Here is a 24,666-nt window from a genome sequence, read left to right as displayed (position 1 = left end):
CTACGAGATGCTCTGCCCCCGCTGAACTGACTGCGTAGGTGGTGGCGTGTGTGTGTGCGTTTAGGACTTCACGCATCCTGGAGAAGTTCTCATACACTTAGTTATAGCCTGAGCCCATTAAAATGTTATTTTAAAAACGTGTGTAGAGGCTGGGGTGATGGCTCCTTGGGTAGGCGCACTGGCTGCCCTTTCAGGGTTGGTTTCCCAAGACCCACACTGAGCTTCACTTTTAACTCGAGTTCCAGTGGAGATGACGCCCTCTTTTGGCCGCTGCCGGCACTGCACACATGGTGTGCAGACAAGCCTGCAAAACCACAGACAAAATGATTAAAATGCTTTGCAAAAAACCTCCCTAAAAGCCGGACGTGGCGGGCGGCGCACGCCTTTAATCCCAGCATTTGGCAGGAAGATCTCTGAGTTCGAGGCCAGCCTGGTCTACAGAGTGAGTCCAGGACAGCCAGGGCTACACGGAGAAACCCTGTCTCGAAAAACAAACAAAAACTACAGAAAAGCACTGTGTGTGTGTGTGTGTATTTTCTGTGCATGTGGCCAGGAGAGGGACGGATCCTCGGGAGCTGGAGTTACAGGCAGTGTTGAGCTGCTTGTGTAGGTGCTGGGAACCAGACTCAGGACCCCTACACGAGCAGTTCTTGCTCTCGGCCCAGGAACACCCCTCCAAGCATTCCCAGCTTCTGTGCTTACCGACGGGCTCTCACTGTTACGCTGCCTAAGCTGGCCTTGAATTATGATTATTCTTCTACCTCAGTGCTTTCCACATTTACTTATTTTTAATTCGTGCACGTGTGTGTCTACAATCAAACTTGTGAAGGCCAAGTTCTGTGTGTGTGTGTTTGTGTGCCTGTGAGCACGAGGAGATCAAGACCTGGCATTCGGCTGGTGGGCTCCAGGGACGACCTGTCTCTGCCCTCCGGCTTTGGGGACTGGTGTGATGTAGTATTCCCTTCCATCAGGGCCCTGGGGGATCTGAGGTCAGGGCTTCACACTTCTGTGGCACGCCCTTTACTGAGCCATCTCCTCCAATTATTGCTATTTAGTTATTTGTTTGAGGCAGGGTTTCTGTGTGTAGCCTTGGCTGTTTTGGACTCATTTTGCAGACCAGGCTGGCCTTGAACTCACAGAGATCCGCCTGCCTCTGCCTCCCTGAGTGCTGGGATTACAGGCATGAGCCACGGGTCCTGGCTTTAATTTTTATTTTTTTTTAATATTTTTTATTTATTTAACTTTCATGTGCATTAAGTGTGAAGGTGTCAGATCCCTTGGAATTACAGACAGTTGTGAGCCACCATGTGGGTACTGGGAATTGAACCTGGGTCCTTTGGAAGAGCAGGGAGTGCTCTTAACCACTGAGCCATCTCTCCAGCCCCTAATTTTTATTTTTAAAAGGCAGGGTCTCTGTGTAGTTCTGGCTGTCCTGGAACTCACTCTGTAGACAAGGCTGGCTTCCAACTTGGAGATTCACTTCCCTCTGCCTCCTGAGTGCTGGGGTTAAGATGTGCACCATCATGCCTGGCATCCAGGCCTCTATTTGTAATTTTAATATTTGAGACAGGGTCTCATGTAGCCCATGATGGCCTTGAGCTTATTTTGCAGCCAAAGTTGGTCTTGAAGTCCAGAGTCTCCTGGCTGGGACTATGTGACAGGCTTCCAGAGTTTGTTGAATGAACGTGTGGTTTCTAACTGCAGCAGCACCCCCTGCTGGCAAATGCGGAGCATAGCACTTACAAGGCCAGTCAAAGCTCTGGTACAGCTCAGCCTGTGGGCAACTCTGCAAGTAACTGAATTCTCCCACAATGATTTTCTGTGTGTGTGTGACTGAGGATTGAAATTATGGCATTCACTTTTCTTTGACATAGGGTTTTTCTGTGTATCCCTGGCTATCCTAGGACTCTATCTACAGACCAGGCTGGTCTTGAACTCACAGATCCAGCTGCCTCTGCCTGCCTAAGTGCTGGGATTACAGGCATGTTGCCATCGTGCCCTGTTTATTCTTCTAGACAGGGTCTCACTGTGTAGCCCTGGCTGGCCTAGAACTCTCTAAGTAGATCAGGCTGGCCTTGAACTCACAAAAGTCTGCCTGCCTTTGCCTCCCAAGTGCTGGGATTATAGGTGTCTGCCACTATGCGCTTTCTATGTGCTCTTTGAACAGATCATTTACTGCAAAACGTGTGTGACTAATAAAAACACTGCATATTTCAGATAGCTGATAGAGAAAAATGTGGATATCCCTGACACAAAGAAATGGCAAGTGTATCTGGGTGATGGCGGTGGCGGCGCATGCCTTCAGTTCCAGCATCTGGAGTTAGAGGCAGGCAGCTCTCTGAATTCAAGGCCACCGTGGTTTACAGAGTAGGTTCCAGGACACCCAGGGGTGCACAGAAAAAAACCTGTCTCAAACAAAACAAAAAGGAAGCTACAAGTGTTTCAGGTGGCAAAGACTGTGTCAGTTACTCTGATCTGATCATTGAACATTGTTTATATGTGTCAAAATATTACAGTGTGCCACAACCGTGCACAATTATGTGTCAACTAAAAAAAAAAATCCTTAGGCTGGACATGGCAGCCCCTCCCCAGCACTCCGAAGGCAGAGGCAGATGGCGCTCATGGGTTTGTAGACAGCCTGGCTACAACAGAGTTCCAGGCCAGCCAGGGCTGTCCTGCAAAGCTCTAACTCAGAAACAAACAACAACAAAACAGCAAACAAGCAAAAAACAAGCCCCAAAACAAAACAAGCAGGGAAGATGGCTCTGAAGGCACAGGAGCCTGCTTCCAAACCTTGATACCTGAGTTTGCTCCCTAGACCCCATGTGGGAGTCTAATCCTTAGACCCCGACGTCTACAGGATCTTCTGGCCTCCACGCCTGCGCCATGGCATGCATGCTCCTTTCCCAAATTACAGCAACGAAAAAACTGGGATGGGCAGGGTAGTTCACTTCTGGGATTCCAGCATTCAGGAGGCGGGGACAGGAGCATCACCTGGAGTTTGAAGATAGCTTAGATACACGGAAAGCGCCTAATCTCAAACACAACAACAGAAGGAAAAAAGGTGTAGATTAGCTTAGTGGTTAGGAGCGGTTAACTGCTCTGCAGAGACCAGGTTCAGCCCCGGCACCCACGAGGTGGCTCTCAGCTGCTCATAACTCCAGTTCCAGGGGGCCATCTGTATTTTTGTCTCCGAAGGGATCCGGTACTCATGTGGTCCACAGAAATACATGCACACAAACACCCAAACACATAAAATATACTTTTTTTAAAAATACTTTATTTGTGGTTACAGACAGTTGTGAGCTGCCATGTGGGTGCTGGGAATTGAACCCTGGTCCTTTGGAAGAGCAGACAGTACTCTTAACCACTGAGCCGTCTCTCCAGCCTAATAATATACTTTTAATATGTATGAATGTATTTTTTTTTTTTTGAGACAGGGTTTCTCTGTGTAGTCTTGGGTGTCCTGGAACTCACTCTGCAGCTTAAGGTTTATTTTTTGAGATAGGGTCTTACTGTGAGGCGGTGGTTGTCCTGGGACTCATTATGTAAACCAGAAATTAGTCTGCATCAGCCTCCTGAGTGCTGAGACTAAAGGCATGCCCCACCACTGCCTGGGCTGGCATTTTTTTTTTTTCAATTTAAAACAACAAAATTGGGACTAAGGATGTACCTAAGTGACAGAACCAGGACACAAGCCTGCTTTCATTACCAACACACACACACACACACACACACACACACACACAACTGTTCTGTTGAATTTCAGTGAACTACCGTTGGCTTACTGAAATAACACTAATGTCCATGAGACAGACAAATTGTGGCCATCTCTCAGATGTGATATCTCACAGCAGTTTAAGATGGCCAATTTGGTGGGCATAGCCACTGGTACTGAAGTGGCTGAGGCAGGAGAATCAGCAGTCCAATCTTAACAGAAATATTAAGAAAAAAACTATAGGAGAAAACAAGTAACAGGACAGTAGCCTACCACAGAAGGCACCTAAAAGACTCTACCTAGCAGTGTGTCAAAGCAGATGCTGAGACCCATAACCAAACCTTCGGCAGAGTGTAGGGAATCATATGAAGGAAGGAGAAATTAGTATATCCTAGAGGGGACAGGGAGCCCCACAAGGTCCAAATATATCTGGGCACAGGGGTCTTCTATGAGACTGTTTATCCAACCAAGGACCATGCATGGATATAACCTACAACCCCTGCTCAGACATAGCCCATGGTAGCTCAGTATCCAAGTGGGTTCCCTAGAAAGGGGGACATGAATTGTTTCTGACATGAACTCATGAGCTTCCCCTCCCCCCTGAGGGAGGAGCAGAGCAGCCTTGCTAGGCCACAGATAAGGACATTGCAACCATCCTGAAGATACCTGATAAGCTAGGGCCAGACGGAAGGAGAGGAGGACACGAACTCGGAAGGGGGCAGGGAGAGGAGATGAGGGAGGGAGGGAGAGGGCTACAGCTGGGATACAAGTGAATGTATAAAATTATTTAAAAAATATTAAAAAAAGGAAAAGTAATGCTAACCCACACACAAAGAAAAGAAAAAAAACTAATAATAATTCAAGTGCCAGCAAGTTGCTCAACAGATACAGAAGCTTGTGCACCTGACAGTCCGGGGATCAAGCTGAGATCATCAGAATTAGCAAAGTGCCTTCTTTATCCTCTCAGCCATCCTGCCCGGCTTTTTATTGTTTTACTTTTGAGGCAGGGTCCTGGCTGGGCTGGAACTGTAAATATATCATGCTGTTCTTGACCTTAAGGCAATCCTCCTGCCTCAGTCTCCTCTTAAATGTGCCAGGACCCCCAGTTTTCATGAAATAGCTGTTTTCTAACACACACACACAATTTGTTTTTCAAGACGGGGTTTCTCTGTGTAGCCCTGGAAGTCCTGAACTCGCTTTGTAGACTAGGCTGGGCCCGAACTAGAGACCGGCCTGCCTCTGCTTCCCAGATGCTGGTATTAAAGGCCAGGCTTAAATGTATGTTTACGAATTAGTTTCTGAAGTTAAGGTTTCATTGGCAAGAAGAGGTGATGAAGCCAGTTTAGTACGACGTCTGGCTTTTACTTACTAACATCGGGCACAAGTGGCGCGGGGTGGAAAAACTGAGCCAGAGAGAGTCCCGAGACTGACGGCCACATTCGCACTTCCCGGGGCCCGGCGGAAGAAACACGCTTCCGCCACATTCTGCGGAGCCTGCGGGGGCGCGGTCCCTTTAAGCCACCCGGAAATCGGCTGCCGGGACCGGAAGTAGCCCACTTTATTTCCTCTTTTCACGTGTTTGCGGGACGGAAGTGACGAGAGAGGCCCGGGAGCTGCGGACGCGGAGGCGGACGGAGCCGGAGTCGCAGACGCCGCGGGGTCTCCGGGACAGGTGACCGGGGGAGGGGGCCGGGAGCGCGCCCGGGGAGGGCGGGGCCTGCCGGCTCACGTGAGGGGAGCGGGAGCGCGCGGGCGGGGAGGCGAGCCGTCGGCGGGGGCGGGGTCTGGGTACTCGGAGGGAGGCGGGGACGCGGCGCCCACTTGGGTCACCGGAGGGGCGCTGTGGGGTGGGCTGGGAGCGTGTGGGCGGGTCCCGACTCTGGCTGGCGGAGAGGCCAGGGCGGGGCTGGGGGCGGGGTCTGGGCGGGGCCAGAGGCCTGCCTGGAGCGCGAAGGGGCAGGCCCAGGGCGTTGGGCGGAGACGCCGGGGGCGGCACCAAGTGTCGTGGGGCGGGGACACTGGGCGGAGCCTGGGCGTTGTCAGGAGAAACTGGGGGCGGGACCAGAGTATTGGGGGGCGTAAGGGGTGGGGTTTGGGCGATGGGCGGGCGCGCTGGGGGTGTGTCCGAGGCGGCGCGGGGCGGGATGGAGGGCGGTGGGCGGAGTCATCTGGGGGCGGGGCTGGAGTGTTGTGAGGGCCCCTAAGGGTTAGGGGTCTAGGCTGTGGGGAGATCCACGGGGTCGCAGCAGACGAGCTAAAGTTTTAAGGGGCGTGGGGAAAAGGGCAAGGTCTGGGCTTCGGGTGAACAGCTTGCGACTGAACTGTGGCGTTACGCCGAGTGTGGACAACATGCTGGGGGCGGAGCCAGGATGGTGCCCTTAGTAGGGTGCGTGTTTTGGGCGTTGATGGCTGCGCTGGGGCGTGCTTAGAGTAGCGGGTGGGCCTGGGCTTCGGGATGGAGACTCCCTGGGCCAGGAAGGAAAGTTTCTTGCTTCTGGAGGTGGGGTCCTGATCATTGCCTAGAAGCTAGGGTGGGTCCAGAGGTCGGCTGGTACTGGATGGAGGTGGGCCTTACACGTGTTGAGGGGTGTTGAGGGTGGGGCTAGGATGCTGCAGGTGGAGAATGGCGGGGGTGGGACCAGAAAGTTTTTCCCTAGCCGGAAGTGCAGCAGAACGTGATCAGGAAAGCAGGAGGAGGGGCGAGGCTGAGAGGCGGGGTAGAAGGTTTCCCGGCACGTGGGGGTGGGGGGTCCTAGGACGGGCTGGTTAAATTGAAGGCGGAGCCAGATTGTGTGATTTTTTTTTTTTCCTGTGGGCGAGGCCAGGAGTCTGGTGGGAAAGGAGGGGCCTGAAGTTCCACCCTGGTCAGGGGCGGCTCCAGGGAAGTTTTTAGAGGTCAGGGGTGCGGTTGTGGCTAGCAGTTTTGTTTTATAGCTACTGTAGCAGTTCTGGCTTCCTAAGTATCATTATGAAGGTCAAATTTAGCGCAGGGAGCCCCCTGGAGTGGATCTGGGGCCTGCTTGCGGAATCTTTTCCGGCTTGGTGGGAGATGATAAGTGCCTTTTCAGGGTGCTGGGGGCTGGGCTGAATCAGTTTTAGGGGAGCCATGGAATGAAGTTCTTTGAGAGTTGGAGCTGTGTTTCATTGTGTTTTATTTGTTTTCTGCATGTATGTGTGTGACCACACGGAGGTGAGTGGACAGCTGGTGGGAGTGCTCTCCTACTTTGTGGAATGAACTCAGGTTCTCAGGCTTGGCAGCGAGCACCCCAGGATCCATCCTTTTGGCCCACTAGAAGTTACTTTTGCTGGTTGGAAGGAAGGGTTGTGCCTTCTGAGATCCAGGTCCTGGTTAAATTATCATAGGAAATGGAGCCTGGAGGAATTGGAGGAATTAGTATTAGGTACAGGAAAAGGGTCAGAATTTTCCCAAGGTGGTTCTAAATTGCTTTGGTGGGACTAAAACTGAAGGGAAGAGTTTGTATTTTTTGCAGAAAGAGGCGCAGCTAATATGTGAGAATTCTTGATGAAACACAAGTATATTTTTCTGTGCGTCTGTGTTTTCAGGACCCTCAGTAAAGGAGAGGAGCCAGCATTTCAAAGTGCTGTTGGTCTTAACATACTGTTCTTTCTGTCCTCAGGAACCTCCAGTGCTACATTTGTTTTCTGTGAGGGAGATCACAGCCAATGATGGTGAGCTAGAAAGTGGAGGAGTGGGGTGGGAGGGTAGGCTACAGAGACCAGACCCTCAAAATGCCCTTGTGGCAGGAAGAGTTTTTGCCACCCTTTCTTTAACTGCTACCCCACTGCAGGCTACCACACTAGATTTGAAATCAAAGGAGGAAAAGGACGCTGAGTTGGACAAGAGGATCGAGGCTCTTCGTCGGAAGAATGAGGCCCTTATCCGGCGCTACCAGGTGCCCTAGCCCTGCCCTGGGAGACCCCACCCCCTCTCCTTCCCTCAGTGAGTTTTTCCCACCTCTCCCTTCAAGTTTTTCTCATGTTTCCTCTTCACTCACAGGATGAAAGCCAAAGGTCTTAGCCTGGCCTCCCTTCCTCCATCCCATCATTCATTCATTCATTCATTTATTCATCCTCTGCTCACTGAAGTCTTCAGAGGCTGAGCTTCAGCTTGAGTGGTGCTGGGAACATACTCTCCAGAGCTGTTGTTAGGGCACAGTCCAGTTTGGGACATAGTTTCCCTCCTTGATGGCACAGATCAGACAGGGCTGGGGGGAGGGAGGGGGTCCAGCCTGAGGGCATTAGGGAGGACTTTCTGGTAGAGGAGATTCTGAGAACTGAAGGGTGCCTAGGTATTAGGATAGGAATTGGAAAGGAATGAGTTATGTTTCACACGAGGGGATCAGTTTGGGCAAATGTTTGTATGCAAGAGAAGTTTGTATGTAAGTCAGTTAGTGGAGAAACGAGGTCATCAGGGCCAGCCGTGTAGGTTAGAGAAGGCCTAAGGGCACTAGGGAGTCATGGATAGCTTTGAATGGGAGTGAGGACTGGGGAGATTAGTTCTTTCTAGGACTTCCTAAACTGTGTGGTGGTGGGTGGGAGTCCAGATAGGAAGAAGAAAACTAGAACAGGGTCCCTAGTGGGAAAGGACAGGTCTGGCTCAGGGCTAGGCTGTGAAAGAGGCTCAGTGACCAAGGGCGGTTGGGGCTAGAGTGGGAAGAGGAGGGAGGGAGGCGCAGGGCTCAAGAGGAGGTGGTGGGCTGTCTCTGAGAAGGACCTGGAGGAGGGTGGCCCTCATTGACTCATTCTCCATGCCTTCGTTCATATAAAAACCAAAACAAAAAGCCTGGGTTTGAATGTGTGCCAGGCAGCACCGTAGGCTGGGAGGGGGGATAAGATAATGTAGCCAACTGATATCCCATGCTTTACCAAGCTGTGGATGAGATCAGAGAGAGCAGCAGGTAGACGTGAGACATTTGAAACCTGGAGGAGTCACAGGGCTAAGGAACTCACCCTAGCCGGTGAGCAGCTGGTACAAAAGCCCTGGGACAGGTCTGAGCCCCGGGGAGTAGCAGGAAGGCCCCCACTATTGGTTCTGTGGTGGTAGGGAAGCGTTTGGCTCTTCCAGGTGGCGTTACTCAAAGGAGGGCTTTGGAGCAGAACAAAATGGCAGGGTTTGACGGAAGAGGCTGTGACCAGTGTCTAAAGCTCTGGAGAGAAGCCTGAGTTGGGGTGCAGGGAGAATGTAGAGGAACTGTGGGACTCCAGCTGTTGGACAGGAGCTCTAACAGTCTGTTTCCCTGGATATTTGCTCTAGGAGATTGAGGAGGACCGGAAAAAAGCCGAGCTGGAGGGGGTGGCAGTGACAGCCCCCCGGAAGAGCCGTTCCATGGAGAAGGACACTGTGGCAGTGGAGGTGGAAAGCCCAGCATGTCTGAATTCTCAAGATACTGAGGGGGTAGAGGGCTGAGGCCTGGGACACAAACCTGTCAGCTGCCTCTTAGCCTAGGATGCCCCACTCTGCCTCGACTTTGATTGATTTCTCCTTCCTCCCCCTTTCAGGAGAAGAGCCTGGGTCCCTCTCGGAGGACTGCTGGGACCTCCCGGCCCCCAGGGACCAGCAGGGGGGGCCGGACCCACCCCCAGCAGGGAGGCCGGGCAGGCATAGGCCGGACATCCCGAGGCCGGGAGGATGGTGCCGGGGAGCAGCTTCGAGGGGGAACTGGGGGCCAGGGCCGGAGGGGCCGGGGCCGGGGATCCCCTCATCTCTTAGGGGCAGGAGACAACTCAACTTCTTATCGCAAGTCCAAGGTAGGCACCGAGCAGGCCATGATGTATAAACCAAGATTTTCGTTTCCCTGGTTTTCACTCACTCCATCTATCCATCCATCCATCCATTCATCCATTAATTTTTCTGGCCTTGGATTAAACCTGTGGCCTTAGATGAGTGCTTTATCATTGAACTACATCCTCAGCTTTATCATTCAGCTACATCCCCAGCTCTCAGCTTTATCATTGAACTACATCTGCAGCCCTCAGCTCTTATTTGGAAACAGGATCTCATCTCATCTCATCTCATCTCATCTCATCTCATCTCATCTCATTAGGTTGCTCAGGCTGGCCCTGAACTTGGTGTCCTGCTCAGCCTCCTCTGTGGCTGGGAAAACAGGTCTGCCCTGCTGTGTCTAGCTAGTTCATTTCTTTCCCTTTGCCTTTTCTCTATTGCTTGGATGGGCTCCTCCCTAATCTTCTGTCTTTGTGTCTCTATCCCCTCCAGCTGTCCCTCTCAGGGCGTCTCTTCTTCCACTCCTGACCAGTGCTCTGCGTCTTCTTAGGTTCCAATCTGACTTCCTGCTCTTGCCTGTTTCGTGTGCAGCATCTGCTTTGTGCTCACGCTGTCTGTGTGCTCAGATCCATGTTGGGAATAGTGGCCTCCCTGTGACTGCTCTACTCCCCATTGGGCAAGGGCTTGGGCGATGGCTCACAGTTTTGGATGGACTTGGGTCCAAGCCAGTTCTGTGACTCTCTGCCCTGGTGAGGTTGCTTTCTTTCTGGGCATTAAGATTCTTGCTTTTCTAGGAAAAGCTGATTAGACCCAAACGGCGTTGTTGTAAACATTCTCTGCTGTCAGGCATTGTGCCTCAGGGCAGGCACTTGGCAAATGCCAGAAATGGGCGGTTAGGGTTTGCTGAGCTGCTGCAGTGGGGCCTGCAAGTCCAAGAGAGAACTCGGTCACTACAGTGCTTGAGGCCGGAGTTCGGTCCCCAGAGCCCACAGAAGAGATGAGTGTGGTAGTTCAGGCTTGTAATCTGTTCCCTAGAGGTTGGAGTGGAGACAGGGGGACCTTAGGTGCCATGGTCAGCCATCCTAGCGTACATGGCGAGCTCCATGCCAGTGAGAGGCTGTTTGAAGAAGGGCAGATGGGCCTGGTGTTGTGCACACCTTTCTAGCAGAGGAAGGCAAGCAGATGTCTGCTAGTGGGTTTCAGGCCTGCTGAAGCTGCGGAGAAGAAGAAAAATGAGGAAAGCACTCAGAGTTGTCCCTCTGGCCTCCACACACACGTGAACATGCGTGTGTGCCCATAGACACGCCTGGACCCCAGATGGGATGACCTCAGTAGAGTCAGGGTTTGGTTCTCTCATGTGTTCAGCCAGTAAGTAGTGTGGATCAGGAGGCCAAGGCCTGCTCACCCCTAGGATTGTTCAAAAGGTGGACCCTGGGACACTGACAAAGTCAAGGAAACACATTTCCTTATCTTTTTGTTGGGAAGAATTAGTCGTGCCCCAGCAGTGCAGGCTGGGGAGGAGCGCCCCCTCCAGTGGGTGTTGTAATCTCTCGTTAGTGCTACAGGCAGTTAAGTTGCCAAGTCGCCACCTTGATGCACTATTTCTGTGGTGGCTGTGGTACATCAGGGTCCCCAGCATCTGGGTGAGTTCAGGCCAGTTGCGCCTCATGACCTTCCCGTCCTTGGAGAATTTGGGATCCGTGTGTCTTGTGCATAGCCGGTTGGGTTGTGTAGTTCTTTCTGACAGCCGTGTGCTGTCTTGTCCCCCAGGAGTGGGAGGAACGGCGGAGACAGAACATCGAGAAGATGAATGAGGAGATGGAGAAGATCGCAGAGTATGAGCGCAACCAGCGGGTCAGCACCGGGCGCCTGGGGGGCTGAGTGGCAGATACCCCAGTGCCTCCCAGCCCGCCCACCTGCCAGCCCTTCTGCTGCAGGAAGGGGTGCTGGAGCCCAACCCAGTGCGAAACTTCCTGGATGACCCCCGACGTCGGAGCGGACTGCTGGAGGAGCCTGAGAGGGACCGCAGGGAGGGCAGCCGCCGGCATGGTCGCAACTGGGGAGGTTCCGACTTTGAGCGGGTGCGTTCTGGTTTGGAACATGAACGCCAGGTGGGTGCTGGATCTCCCTGTGGCCGGTCGGGCTTCTCAAGAGCTGTGCTTTGGGCTGGCGCGATGGACAGACCAGGTGTTGCTCTCTTGCTATGGGGTTTGATGGGTGGGGGCTCAGGCTTGTTTGGAATGACCGCCATGCTTGGCCAGGGTTTTCTGTTTTGCTTTTGAAGTAGGGTCTCACTCTCTAGCCCCGGTGATTTGGAACTTAAGGCCAGTCCATTTTACATGGAGCTCCAGCTTTAAGAGTAGCATAGAGATCGCCTGCCTCTCCCCTGAGTGCTGGGTCTAAAGCCATGCACCGCTGTGCCTGCCACCAGTGTTTCCTTTGTTAAGGATTCATTCAAACTTTTTTTTCCTTTTTCTTTTTGCCTTGCTGGTGTACAACCCAGGGTCTTACACATGCTGTTCAAACTACCAGTAAGCTTTAACCCCTATGGAGGATTTTTAATCAGTTGCCAGGCAGGCTTGGAAATCTTGCCATCTGAGCCATCTGAGATTTCTATGTCCTGGAACTCTTGATCCTCCTGTTTCAGCCTCCCCAGTGCTGGGATTACTGGCCAGGGAAAATAGTTCCTAGACAGAGTTGTAGTTTATCCCAGTGGGAACCGAATGGGTAATTAAAGTCTAATTATAGGCTGGGTATTACAAAATGTCACTACCCCAAAAGGTGAGGAGGGGTCAGAGATGTTTCTTAAGAAAGATGAGGAAGCTGGGCTTGGCATTGCATGCCTTTAAGCCCAGCACTCAGGGAGGCAGAGGCAGCTGAGTTCAAGGCAAGCGTAATCTACACAGCGGTGAAACCCTGTCTTGAAAAGCAAAACAAAAAGATGAGGAGAGAGCTGGAGAGCTGGTTCAGCGCTTAGGGTGCTGAGTGTTGCCAGGCATAGATGAGGAGAGAGCTGGAGAGTTGGTTCAGCGCTTAGGGTGCTGGGTGACGCCAGGCATAGATGAGAGAGCTGGAGAGCTGGTTCAGCGCTTAGGGTGCTGAGTGTTGCCAGGCATAGATGAGGAGAGAACTGGAGAGTTGGTTCAGCGGTTAGGGTGCTGAATGTTGCCAGGCATAGATGAGGAGAGAGCTGGAGAGCTGGTTCAGTGGTTAGGGTGCTGGGTGACGCCAGGCATAGATGAAGAGAGAGCTGGAGAGCTGGTTCGGCGGTTAGGGTGCTGGGTGATGCCAGGCATAGATGAGGAGAGAGCTGGAGAGCTGGTTCAGCGCTTAGGGTGCTGAGTGTTGCCAGGCACTCTAGTGCACACCTTTGACCCCACCCCTGGGGAGGCAGAGGAGGGTGGATCTCTATGACTTCATGGCCAGCCTGGACTGCAGGGTGAGCTCTAGGACAGCCAGGGCTACACAGAGAAACCCTATCTCAAAAAACAAAGGAAAACAAAAACAGACAAACAGTGCTGCATGCTCTTCCAGAGCACCCATGCAGGACAATCATGAGTGCTTGTAACTATCGCCAAAGCACCTGGCACCCTCTTCTGGCCTCTGGGGTACCCGCACACACATGGCAAATATGCACAGACACATACTGTGGCAGGTACAGGAAAATCGTCAAGATAGATCTTTAGGAAAGGAGAGCTGGAGAGAGAGGCCAGTGCTTGCTGTCAGCATTAGGATCTGGTCTGAATCCCTAGCGCTCAGGTGGAAAAAGGTTGAATGTGGCTCCAAGCATGCCTAGGGTTGGAGAAAGGAAGAGCGCTGGGACTTGCTGGCTGCTAGCCTAGGCCAGAGTTGCCAGGATCTGAGAGACCCTGCTTCAAGGGAGCAAGCTGGAGGTGACAGAGCAGGACACGCCTCTGTCTCTCATGTGCATGTACAAACACCGCACAACACAGATGGGGAAAAAAGAATAGAACGTTTAATCTGGAAAGATGAGATCTAGCACTTGGCAGGTAGAGGCAGGCCAATCTGATGTGGGCTTTTCCTCAGCTGAGGTTCCCTCTTTCCAGACAACTCTAGCTATTGTCAAGTTGACATAAAACTTGCCAGCACAAGGGGTTTAAGGCCATCCTTGGCTCTATAGTGAGTCTGAGGCAGCTACCCTGGCCTATGTGAGACCCTGTGTGAAGCCAGAAATAAACGAGGTGGATGCTCTCAGAGGAAGCTGCTCTAGCCACATACTCGCTTGCTGCCTGTCAGCTTTATCCTGTGATCCCTGAACAGTGGTTCTGTGTCTGGGGGAGGGCTGTGGAGGAGAGCCAGAGCCTGATTGTCTGTGGTGCCTGCAGGGCCGCCGGGCTGGCCTGGGCAGTGGGGGCGACATGACCATATCCATGACGGGCCGGGAGCGGTCAGAGTACCTGCGCTGGAAGCAGGAGAGGGAGAAGATCGACCAAGAGCGCCTGCAGAGACACCGCAAGCCCACCGGCCAGTGGCGGCGGGAGTGGGATGCCGAGAAGACGGACGGCATGTGAGTCGGTTGTCTTCCTGCGGCTTCTTGTCTCCAGCCATTTTCTTGTCCTAATGGTGATATTTGCTATAGCTTGCATGTCTCCGTGGCATATGGAAGCCTGCCTTCTTCTCCCTTTGCTACTGGGGCTTGAACCTATGGCCTCTGGCATGCTGTAAGTGCTACACTGCTGAGCTAGGCCCACACCCTCTTACTGGAGGATTCTAGACAGGTGCTCTACCAATGAGCCATCTCTATAGTCCCCATTCCCTACCTTTAAATTTGTTTAAAATTTTATGTGTATGAGTGTCTTATCTGCATGTGTGTTTGTTCACTGAGTGCATGTCTGGTGCCCATGGAGGCTACAGATCCCCTGAAACTGGAGCTACAGAGGATTGTGAGCTACTATGTAGACACTGGGAGATGAACGGGGGTCCTTGGGAAGAGTAGCCAGAGCTGGCTGAACCAGGTCTTCTGTCCTTTCGCCTTTTTACTTCTTGAGACAGTGTGTTACCTAGGCTGGCTTTGACCTCAGTCTCCCTGCCTCGGCCCCTGTTGTTGTTTGCTTGTTCTGACTTTCGAGACAGGGTTCCTGTGTAGCCCTAGCTGTCCTGGACTCACAGAGATCAGACTGCCTGGAATTAAAGGCGTGAGCTACCACAGCCGGCATATGTTTTTGCTGAGTGAGATAGAGCAGTGAGCACAGAAGCAGCTCACGGAGAAAGTCCACTGTGTGGTCTGGGGATTAGTGACAGTCACCTTTACCTGCTGAGCTTCCTTGCTGCCCGGCCGCAGCCTCAGTGCTGCGATTAGAGGGCAGTGCAGCTCAAGTGGGCATAGAATTAAGCATCCTGCAGCCTTGGCCCAGCAGAGTGCCTAGCTTATATATGAAAAGCTTTGTCCTGTGTTCACATACCTGCTGGGATGTTGGCCTAGGTTAGCCCAAGACTGTGGGTCTCCCTGGCTCTGTACCTTCCTGTAAATGAGCATCACAGATGTTTGAGAAAGTGTAGCCAGCAAAGGTTAAGGGATGGAAAAATCCTACAGCTGCTGACCCCAGGCCGGACTCTGAACCTGCTTGTCTGTAGATTGAAGTGACAGAGTGATGATTGTTCTTACTTTGATTCTTTGAGACAGGCCTCATGTAGCCAAAGTTGGCCTTGAATTTGCTAGTGTCAAGGACAGCCCTTGTTTCTCCTGGCTGCACCTTGCAGTTCTAGGATCCTGTGCCTGGCCCACGGTTCTGCCCTTGCTCTGTTTGAGCACTCCTGGAACGTGTTCATTCTGGAAGGCGGGCTGAGAGCAGCCAGGCTGAGAGACTTACCTGTCTTGGCGTGGCAGACGCACAGGGTGCAGAGGTCAGCGGAGGAGAGCGTCTCCAACCTCTGTGTTTTTATTTCAGGGACCACACCCTGTATCTTTGTCTGGGTTTGCCACTAGGAAGCTAAGTCAGCTCTCATCCATCTTTCCATCTTGACCCCATTCTGACCAGCTCCATGGTGCTGCTTTGGTTTGATCTGGCCCTGCCTCCCTGTCTCCCTGTTTTCTCCGTCCTTTCCCTAGTTCCCTCAGCTATCACTCACTCTGTTCTCTTGCTAGGTTCAAGGATGGCCCAGCTTCTACCCAGGAACTGTCCCACCGTTACAGTGAGTGCTATCTTGGAAAGGGTTAGGCAGTGGGTTCAAATGTGGTATGTGCGGTGTCCCCCTCCCCTAAATCCTTGGATCTGGGTTTCTGTTGTAGATGACCAAGCTTGGGCCAGGCCCCCTAAGCCCCCCACTTTTGGAGAGTTCCTCTCTGAGCACAAAGCAGAAGTCAACAGCCGCAGGAGGAGAAAGAACAGCCGACCCCAGGCCAAGGTGGCCCCTCGTGCCTATAGGTGGGGTGCCCCTCCCTTGGAACATTCCCTTCTTCAGAGGGTTTGGGTGTGTGGAGTCCTTCTCTCTGGCTTAAGTGTGAAGGCACGCTGATCTGTCTTGGCTCTGTTTATGTCTGCTATCCCCTTTGCCCTCAGTGCAGCATGCCAGATGCTCTCTGAGGAGAAGTCCATCCCATCCTTCACCCAGGCCTTACCCTGTGCTCTGTCTACTCCAGTGATCATGATAATCGCTGGGAGACAAAAGAGGAAGCTTCATCCTCAGCCCCTGAGTCCTCTCAGTCCATATCGTTGGAGGAGACAGCCACGCAGGTAAGGCAGAGCAGGTGTGTGGTTTTGTGTGTGTCAGATTCCAAGCCTTTTCCTGATCTGCCTTTCTTCCCAGCAGCTTCCTGAGACTCCAGCCCCAGTCCATCGGCCTCCTGAGGAGGATGGGGAGGAAGATGAGGGGGAGAAGGAGGAGGGAGAAGAAGAGGGGGAAGATGAGGAGGAGGATGACGAATGGGAGGATGTGAGTGAAGACGTCACTGAGGAGGAAGAAGAGGAGTCTGAGGAGGAAGAGGGTCCCAAAGACCAGGAAGCAGCAGCTGTTCCTGATCACCAGTCTGAGGCTGAGCCTGAGGAGAAGCCTACTTGTGAGCAGGCGGACCCTGTGCCTGCCAGGCCCCAGGAGTCGCTGTCCCCAGCCCCTGTTGAACCTCCCAGCCCCTTCTCACCCACTGGGGACCATCAGCCTGTGTCCGACTGGGGTGAGGAGATGGAACTGAATTCTCCCAGCATTGTCCACTCGCCTGGTGCCCACTCTTCGGGTGAGGCCTGGCCTTTTGGGAATGCTTGAAACTGGCTGCGTGCACTGTGTGTTTGTGTGTGTGTGTAAGGGTGTGGCTGTGCCCACACCTCCCTCTCAACCCCTGTTGCAGGGAAGGGCAGTTGGTGCCTACTCCATGCCCTCAGCCCAATTTCCAGAGCCTGCTCTTGCTGGTTCAGAGCCTCTCGCCAATAAAAAGTTCACTTCCTTAATGACACCCACCCCACTGTGTCCTTGAGCCCCCTGGCTCCCCCAGATGGGGAGATGTTTGGAAAAGGAGGGGCTTGACTGAGCCTCCCCTTCTCCAGGAGGTGACCAGCCAGTCCTTGCCTCCTTGGAGAGTGGGCCCAGCTTGGCAGAAACCCCGAAGTCTGAAGAAGAGGGGCCTGAGGCATCTCCAGGTGGGGTGCATGGGATGGTGGAGGTGGGCGGCCTGCTTGCCTTCCCCGGGGAGGGGAGGGATCGGGACAGAAACTGGGTGGGGCATGTGAGTGGGTAGGGGGAACAGGGCATGAGGTTATCAGGTGCTGTGCTCTGTGGGCCAGGAGTCAGGCCTTGTCGGTGCAAGGGGTGATAGGAGTTGTAATGCTGGACCAGGGCAGGTGCTGAAAGTGGGATTCGGAATCTGAATGTTCACAGCAGGAAGAGGCTGAAGCAGTAGGATCTTGAGTTTGAAACTCAATTCTGGTTAGGGACCTGGTAAAAGCGAACATGGTTACAAGGTCAGGACTGATGAATGAATGGAGCCAGCTGTCAGGCTCACCCGAGGGCAGGCCTAGCATTGTAGGGCAGTCCCGAGTGGAATTTTGGATCCAGAGTGTGGCAGTGCCTGCCAAATGAGTGGTGCGGGTGGAGCCCGAGGGGCGGGGCCAGACAGGACAGTTTGGGGTCCTGGAGGGTGATCTTATTACACGGCACTTCTCAGTGGGCTAGATTGGAAGGGGCACTGCTTCAAGAGCCTCCTGAGGGCTGAGTCAGGCCAAGCTGCAGCCGGTTTGACTAGGGTGAGGGACAGGGCGGGTTGGGAGGCTGGTCTTCCATGTACATTCATTCATTCATTTATTCATTTATTTATTCATTTAGTCTCCTCAGAGGTGGGCCCCGAGGGCCAGGAGACGGCGGAGATCACAGACTTCCAGAGGGTGCGTTTCTGCAAGGTGGTGGCGGCCGCTCCGCCGCCGGGGGCTGACCGCTGACAGTGCCAGCTGACCGGGGCCTTGCGCTCTGCACTAACCTTCAGCCGCCTCGCTCTTCTGCTTCTGTCACACTCTGGCCAGGACAGGGTTACACGTAGTGGGGGAGGGGACAGATTAGCGACAGGCTCCGGGGAGTCTTCTAAATTCCCAGAAGACTGGGGTCTGGGAAACCCCAAGAGGGCTGTAGCCGTCTGCCCGAGGCCTCCGAGCCAGGCCCTGCAAGGCCCGGCTGTGCAGGAGCCTGCCCCAGGCTCTCTCGAGGACTTGAATTAAACGCGTATTCCCGCCAACCTTTGAACTGTGCTGCTGCGGGACTGGCTGGGCTGCTGTGCTTGGCGGACTTTGCTGTGGCGGAAGAGGCGGGACGCGGGTGTTCCTCGCCATCCTGACCCCTCCCCTCCCACCCCGCAGGCCGTCCCGCTATCCTGAAGACGCTGCTGGGAGGGGCGGCAGCGCACCTGCTTGCCTCCCAGGCTGCCGCTCTCCTCCCTGCAGCCCTCCCTGGATCCTTCGGCTCCAGGGAACGGGAGAGGTGAAGGCTGGTGCGGAGTTCCTGGGGAAGGGGCCGGCGAGGGGAGGGGCGTGAGGCGGAGAGGGGCGGGGCCGGCGCGCTAACGTGCGGGGAGCCTGGCCCCCGGCAGCCAGGGGTGGCTAGTGTGCGGAGCCGCAGCCCGTGGAGGAAGAGAGGGGTCCGCCCAGCTCGCAGAGGCGCAAGGCGGTGGACAAGAGTCCGAGGCTGAGAACCTGACCCAGCGAGGGCAGGGGGAGAGCGAGGGGTGTGGCTGCTGGGGGTGTGGCTAAGGCTTCTTGATGGTGGTTGGCCGGGGGCGAGCCTAGGATGCGGGGGTTTGGCGGGCGGTTGGGGTGGGGATGGGGCCGGTGACTTGGGGCCAGGAGGGACAGTCTGATGGAGGAGGCGTGGCTCCTGGGAGGAGCGTGGCTTGCGTGGCGGCCTAGGGCGGGGCCCGGCTCCGTGGGGCAGTCACGGGATGGGGGCGGGTCCGGCGCGGCGCAGAGGGCAGCGCGATGCGGGGCTCGAGCTGCGTGGGCGGCGGTGGCGAGAGTCCCGGCGCTGCCGGGCTGAGCGAGGGCCCCCGCGGCCGATGGCTGCGCCTTGCCCCGGTCTGCGCCTACTTCCTGTGCGTGTCCTTGGCCGCCGTGCTGCTCGCCGTGTACTACGGGCTCATTTGGGTCCCCACACGGCCGCCCGCGGGCCCCGCCGACCCTCTGCCCAGCGCGCCGGCCGCTCCGTGTGCTCGAGCGGCGCCGCCCGCCCCGCCTCCGGCCTTGTCCTGCCTGCTCGGGGCCTCGGGTGGGTCGCGACCGCAGCCCGGACTGCCACGGAGCCGCCGCCACAGCCGCCACCCGGCTCCTGGGCCGACAGCGGAGACCGTGCGCCGAGCTCCCGGATAGGCTGACCCGCTCCCGCCTTGGCCTGCGCCCATCTGTCCGCACCTGCGAGCCTCGCTCCGCGCGGCGCCTCTCCTCTGGCCGTGGTCCTGATCCTGCCCAACCTCACCCCACACCGCTTCTCCCCGGGACTCCGCGCTCGTCTCCAGCCTCGGCTGCGCCCACCTGGTCTGTGGTCGTCCTCGGCGTGCTGCTGTCTTCCAACCCTGTGGCCGCCAGGCCTTAGAGGCTTTTCTATTGCCCGCTTTGTAATCTTTGAGTTGGAGTGGGGAGAAACGACCCGCCAGTTTTTCAGGGCCGTTGAAGGTCAGATACTGTAAAGGCCTTAGCAGTTTTCGGGGTGTCGTGGGCTCCCGGAATAGCGGCGGAGACAGTGGCGCGTGCTGGGAGCTGCCCGGGGTGTAGTTTACAGTCGCAGGGCCGAGGCTGTTACTCATGCCCTTGCCAGTGATGCCGTAGCTTCTTCATTCCTGGGGACAGAGAGATGGACCCCAGGTTCAGATGGTGACGGGACAAATTTGCTGTTTTGGGATGTGTAGAGTATAAAGTTGAATCAAAAAACAAAACTGGTCTGCGCTGCTGTTGGTGTCACGCTGAGAATATGAAGCTTCTGGTACAGTCATGCGATTGAGTCCATTTTCCCTTACCCGTGACTGCAGCCCGGGCAGGCCTGGGACACCCTGCTGCAAGAAGGGCTTTTCCTGCGCGGCCTTCCTTCCCCCGGGCGGGCGGCCCAGCAGCAGGACCCCGAGGTCGGCCTCGGTCAGAAGGGAGTGTGGCATCTGTCCTGCTGGTTCCCGTCTGTCCCACCAGCATCCCCCACACGGTGACGCCCGGCCGTGTACTGAAACTCTCTGCTCTTGTAAAATAAAGATAGCCAAGTGCTGCTGAGAGAATTAAACCAGCTCCACACCCGAGAACAACGTTGCTCTGCGCACCCTGCCTCCACTTTATCCTTCAACCCTTTCAGAATCACTGCTTGTACTCCTCCCTCATCCCCGCCTAGGGAGGGGGGAGGGTGGGGAGGAAAGCCTGTCAGCCCAAAGCCCAGCACACCCGCAAGTAGTGAGTTGGGGGGAGGGGTCTTCTCCCTTTCTGCTTTCCTACTTTTTTTTTTTCTTTAGGCCTCGCGGTCCGCAGCCTTTCTTCTTGTCTCCCTCCACTATCTTCTCTCTGCTTTTCCCTTTCTCTGTCTCTAGAGTATCTCCATATTGTCGCTGTGCTTCTGTGTCTGCCCACTTACATTGTCCCCAGTGCTCTACCGCTGAGCCAAGAACCCACAACCCGTGGACTCTGAGGCAAGGCCTCAGTACCACAGCTCTAGCTGTCTTTGTGTTCTGAGCACCCCCTTCCTCTGTCTCCTAAGTGCTGGCATTACACGTGTGTGCAGCTGTGCAAAGGCTAGCAGCCAGGCTGTGAATTCTGACTAGCTCTGACCACTTTAATCAGTTTTATTTTTTTGGGGGGGGGGTGTATAGTTTATCTCTCATGCTCACATGGTAACAAATCAACTCATAGCAGGCTATTTATATTTTTTATTTATCCCTTCCGGTGTGACTGTTCACACATTTACTGCAAAAAGACATGAGCGTGTCTGACGGGGAAACGGTAGATGCCTCAGGCCCCTGGGGGCTTGCATAAGAGGTGCAGAATGGCCTTTCTAAAATTGCATCAGCCTTGAGTTCTGAAATGCATCTGTCCCTGAAGACCTCAGCTAAGGGACTATGGGCCTGCAATTTGGCACACAATCAAACCTGGTTTTATCCTAATTACCGGCTCAACATTTATTTAATGGTTTTGTAAAAGGACTAATTTTACGGCACTTTTTTTTTTTTTTTTGTCTCTTATAGCCCAAGCTGGTCTTGCATTTGCTACGTAGCAGAGGATGACAATTGTGTTGTGTTAACCTTTTCTGAGGGGACAGGAGCAAATGTCTGCTCACCTCAAGGGCACTGCATTCATTACAGGAGAGCATGGGTGACTCAAAGGCAGCTATACCACTGAAAAGCCAGATCCGGCAGATGACTGACAGTTCATGGAGGCCATGGAGTTAACCTGAATGACCTATAGACTGCTGGGCAGATCAGAGCCTCTGCTCATGTGACCACTCTATCCGCTGCCCAATGCACATGCTGGCCAGAGTCATTCAGATTCCCCAGAGCTGCTCGTGCCTTGAAGATATGCCTCTGGCTTCAGCAAGGCCATTAAAATGTTGTGCCATCCAAGGTTTCTGTGGAAGCAACCTCCTGTTGTTCATTATTAGTTGTGTGTGTTCAACATACGGAGGCTAGAGGACAGCTTTCAGGTTAGAGGACAGCTTTCAGGGGTCAGTTTCCTCCTTATATCGTACCCTGGCCTTGAACTCAGGACCTTAGGTCTGTGCCACGGCCACCGTTCCTCACTGAGCCAGCTCAGCCATCCTGGATCTGTATAAATGACATGACAACATGACCACTCCATGGTATGGTTGAGGGAAGGTTTTCATTTTAGATATGAGAGAGAGAAGAGCCAGAGACAGCTGGAAGGGCCCAGAGCAGAGAGCGACAGTGGTAGACCGAACAGATCCAGCTGGCTGGACTTGACCGTGAGAGAAGCAGAGAAGAGTGAGAGGTGAAGACGGTGTGTGGACAAAAGAGGGAGCTTAGCTGCAATGGCAGGGCTGTAAGAACAAGGAGCTGGGGGGAGGAAGCCCGTGAGCCGGGGAGTTGATGGCGGGGGACTCTGAAGGTTTCACTGGCACTTTCCCACTGAGGTAGCCTGGAGGCCACCATATGCTTTGGTATGCTAATCGGTACCACGAGTAGCTGTTTGTCCCTTCTGCCAGTGATGAGGGAAGAGGCTCCCTTTGGTGGAGGAGTTCCTGAGGAATGCTGGCTCTTGTCTAACCACCGGAATTTGGAGAAGTATGGTTTCCTTCAGACCTGGCAGGATCATGTTTAACTCTCAGAATGAGCAACGTTCTGCTGGCCTGGTGAACTGAACATCACACACTGCTTTTCTCAGCCTCTTCTCTCAGGAATGTCCATCCTTTCTCTGTCCCTGATGCCCACGGGGCATGTGTCCCTAGTGTCCCATAAAAGCCGGCCTGTCGGGGACTGCTTTCCCTCAGATGGTCTTAGCTTGTGCAGCCCTTGTCTTGAGGAGGGATGGGTAGCTCCCTCGCTCAGTTTTTCTGCCTCCAAGCGGCAGACTGAGCCCATGCGCGCCCACGTCTCAGCCTCACAGGCCAGGCTGTGACAGGCTCTTCCACTGTTTGTTTAAAAGTCTTTGCCAATTTGAGCAGTTTGGGTGCTGAGTGTTCCCTGCCTGTCCCCTGTACTGTCCATTCTTGTGTGTTGGATCCTGTATTCCCTTTCTCTCTATTAAACATCAGACCCAAAGGCTGGTTCCTGTCACTCCTTCCTGTCCTCTTCTTCCTCATTCTTGATTCTTCCTGTGGGTTCCAGGTTTTACCATCTAACCGATCCACTCTTTCTTTTGGCTGTCCAGGCATGAAAATGGCAGCCTAGCTCTCCCATCTCGTCCTCTCTCCCTCTCTTTTGAAAACCAGATTTACCCTGAGGTCTCAAAGGGTAGCCCACCCACCCAGTCCGAGGCTTCCATGGAGGATGCTGGTTGCACGTCCGTCCCCCTGAGCAGCCACCTCGGGGCCTGTCACACCTCTGTTACACACAGGAGTGGCCACAGTGGCTTGGGGACAAGGTTGACCCATGAATGCTGCTCCTGGGAGCTGTAGTGTGTTCTGCGTTCCTTCAGCGGTGTTCAGTCACCCCACCCTCAAGCAGCGGACCCCACTCACCCAGTCAGGGTGCGAAAGCATACCACACAGGAGAAACAGCCACCACAGGGTGCCTTTGCCTCATCCCATGAGGGGTGGGACAGGTCAGGGAGAGTGAGACCCCTCCGTCTAAAGAAAAGCGAACAACGAAACAGCTGCTGTAACAGCGTGTGCCTGCCTAGAACACGCAAAGCCCGGGTGTGGTGAGGTTTAGAGTCACCTAGGAGACAAGCCCCTGGCGTGTGTGTCCTGACCTGAGGCACGCCGTGGGAGCACCATGGCATGGACGGGACCCTGCACTGAATACAGAGAGGAAAGAGACTGTGAGCACCTGTCACCTCCCTGAGCGGGAACACAGTGTCTCAGCTACCCCAAGCTCCTGCCGCCACGCTGCACGGTACCCCAACCTTTCCTCCTTCCGGTGCTCTGTGCTAGCAACGTCCAGGCACGGTGGCACACACCTGAGATCCCAGTGCTCAGAAGGTAGAGGCAGAATCAGGTAGTTCGAGGTTCTCTTTGGCTACATGGCTGAGTTTTGGGGCCACTCTAGACTATGTAAGACCCTGTCTCAAAACAAAAGTCAAACCAGGACAGAACAAAATCACACTTTCTCAACTTTCACACTGTTGAAGTTGTTTACAAGACGTGTTTATAAACCACTTGACTGATTTATAGAAGGGGAAAGCGCCATCTTAATTGCTAGACATTCTGTTTCATCTTAATTTCAAAAAACAAATATGAAAATGATTCCAGGAGACTGAAGCTCCTGCCGGGAGGATGGCATTTAGAGAGCGCTGCGGCTGCTGCCTGGGGGCAGCCAGGCTCTGACTGCTCGTCCTCTCCTCCGGAAGCTGGCCATGGCTGCACACGCCTGTGGTCCTACTTGTGGATGCGTCAGAACTCCCATGATTTCGGGGCCAGCTTGGCCCACATAGTGAGACCTCGTCCCACCCCATCCTAGTTTTTGTCCCACTGCTGTGACAAACACCTTGAGCAGAATCAGCTTGAGGAAGAAAAGGTTTATTTGGCTTCTGAGTCCTGCTCACAGTTCCATCACCGAAGGAAGTCAGTCAGGTTGGGAGGCTCACAGCTGCCTGGAACTCCAGCTCCAGGGGCTCTGCCGGCTTCTGTGGGCACATGCACACACTGGGCACAGGCACACAAGAAGACTCACACATCCAAATTCATATACAGAAGTAACAATAGAATGAAGTTGTTTTTTTTTTTTTTTTAAGACAATTACCTGAGTATTTTGTGTAGAGAGTCCCTGTCTGAAAGAACAAAATATATAGAAAGTGTTCGGTGCGGTAGCTCAGTTTGTACCATTCATGCCTAGCCAGGGCCTGAGTTCAGTCACAGAATAAACCCCACAAACAAAACAAAACAAAACAGGGTGGGGAAGGGCTTGTACTCCCTCGCTGAGGAGGCAGAGGTGGGAGGTGCCTGTGGCCAGCCGGTGAAGTCAGCGAGGCCCTGCGTCAGGAGGAGCCTCCTTCCTCAGACGGCTGTCCTCGCTTTCATAACAGGCATCTACGTGAATACACACCTGCATCCGTGTGAGCGGACATGCGTGCATGTGTGCACACACGCAATTTCTTGGAGAGAGGACAATAGTGTCCCCTTCTATATA

At 54.1% G+C, this 24,666-nt stretch overlaps 2 protein-coding genes and 1 long non-coding RNA gene across 11 annotated transcripts in view; 2 read left to right on the top strand and 1 right to left on the bottom strand.

Moving 5' to 3' along the window:
- Ccdc9 (coiled-coil domain containing 9) overlaps positions 1-18,397 on the top strand; it is a 35,920-nt gene extending 17,523 nt beyond the window's left edge. The window contains exons 1-15 of one of the 9 annotated variants that reach the window (XM_060368054.1): positions 5,306-5,390; positions 7,357-7,408; positions 7,528-7,632; positions 8,994-9,092; positions 9,239-9,487; positions 11,232-11,315; positions 11,399-11,572; positions 13,808-13,989; positions 15,568-15,614; positions 15,712-15,847; positions 16,063-16,156; positions 16,230-16,653; positions 16,961-17,053; positions 17,736-17,794; positions 18,260-18,397. In XM_060368054.1, the coding sequence (XP_060224037.1) occupies positions 7,403-7,408; positions 7,528-7,632; positions 8,994-9,092; positions 9,239-9,487; positions 11,232-11,315; positions 11,399-11,572; positions 13,808-13,989; positions 15,568-15,614; positions 15,712-15,847; positions 16,063-16,156; positions 16,230-16,653; positions 16,961-17,053; positions 17,736-17,794; positions 18,260-18,277 (1,770 nt within the window). In that variant the 5' untranslated portion in view covers positions 5,306-5,390; positions 7,357-7,402 and the 3' untranslated portion in view covers positions 18,278-18,397. Of the gene's footprint in view, positions 1-5,305; positions 5,391-5,962; positions 6,105-7,356; positions 7,409-7,527; positions 7,680-8,993; positions 9,093-9,238; positions 9,488-11,231; positions 11,316-11,398; positions 11,573-13,807; positions 13,990-15,567; positions 15,615-15,711; positions 15,848-16,062; positions 16,157-16,229; positions 16,654-16,960; positions 17,054-17,735; positions 18,169-18,259 lie in introns of those variants that run through there. The other 8 variants (XM_060368049.1, XM_060368016.1, XM_060368043.1 and 5 more) reach the window with 8 other exon arrangements.
- Positions 8-5,261, bottom strand: LOC132648025 (uncharacterized). The gene is made up of 3 exons (XR_009586381.1): positions 5,088-5,261; positions 2,802-2,994; positions 8-304 (listed from the first exon to the last, which is right to left on the bottom strand). It is a non-coding gene; the product is annotated as an uncharacterized LOC132648025 (long non-coding RNA).
- Positions 18,398-18,865: 468 nt separating the features above from the next.
- Inafm1 (InaF motif containing 1) lies at positions 18,866-19,824 on the top strand. Its single transcript, XM_021657689.2, has one exon. The coding sequence runs from the start codon at positions 18,875-18,877 to the stop codon at positions 19,259-19,261; it is 387 nt and encodes a 128-aa protein (XP_021513364.1). The 5' UTR covers positions 18,866-18,874; the 3' UTR covers positions 19,262-19,824.
- The last annotated feature ends 4,842 nt before the right edge of the window (positions 19,825-24,666 follow it).

The sequence above is a fragment of the Meriones unguiculatus genome, chromosome 1, assembly GCF_030254825.1.
Source record: "Meriones unguiculatus strain TT.TT164.6M chromosome 1, Bangor_MerUng_6.1, whole genome shotgun sequence".
In the NCBI taxonomy this organism is placed as follows: domain Eukaryota; kingdom Metazoa; phylum Chordata; class Mammalia; order Rodentia; family Muridae; genus Meriones; species Meriones unguiculatus.
The sequence above is the reverse complement of the archived record's forward strand: the minus strand, read 5'-3'. Positions and strand labels throughout refer to the sequence as shown.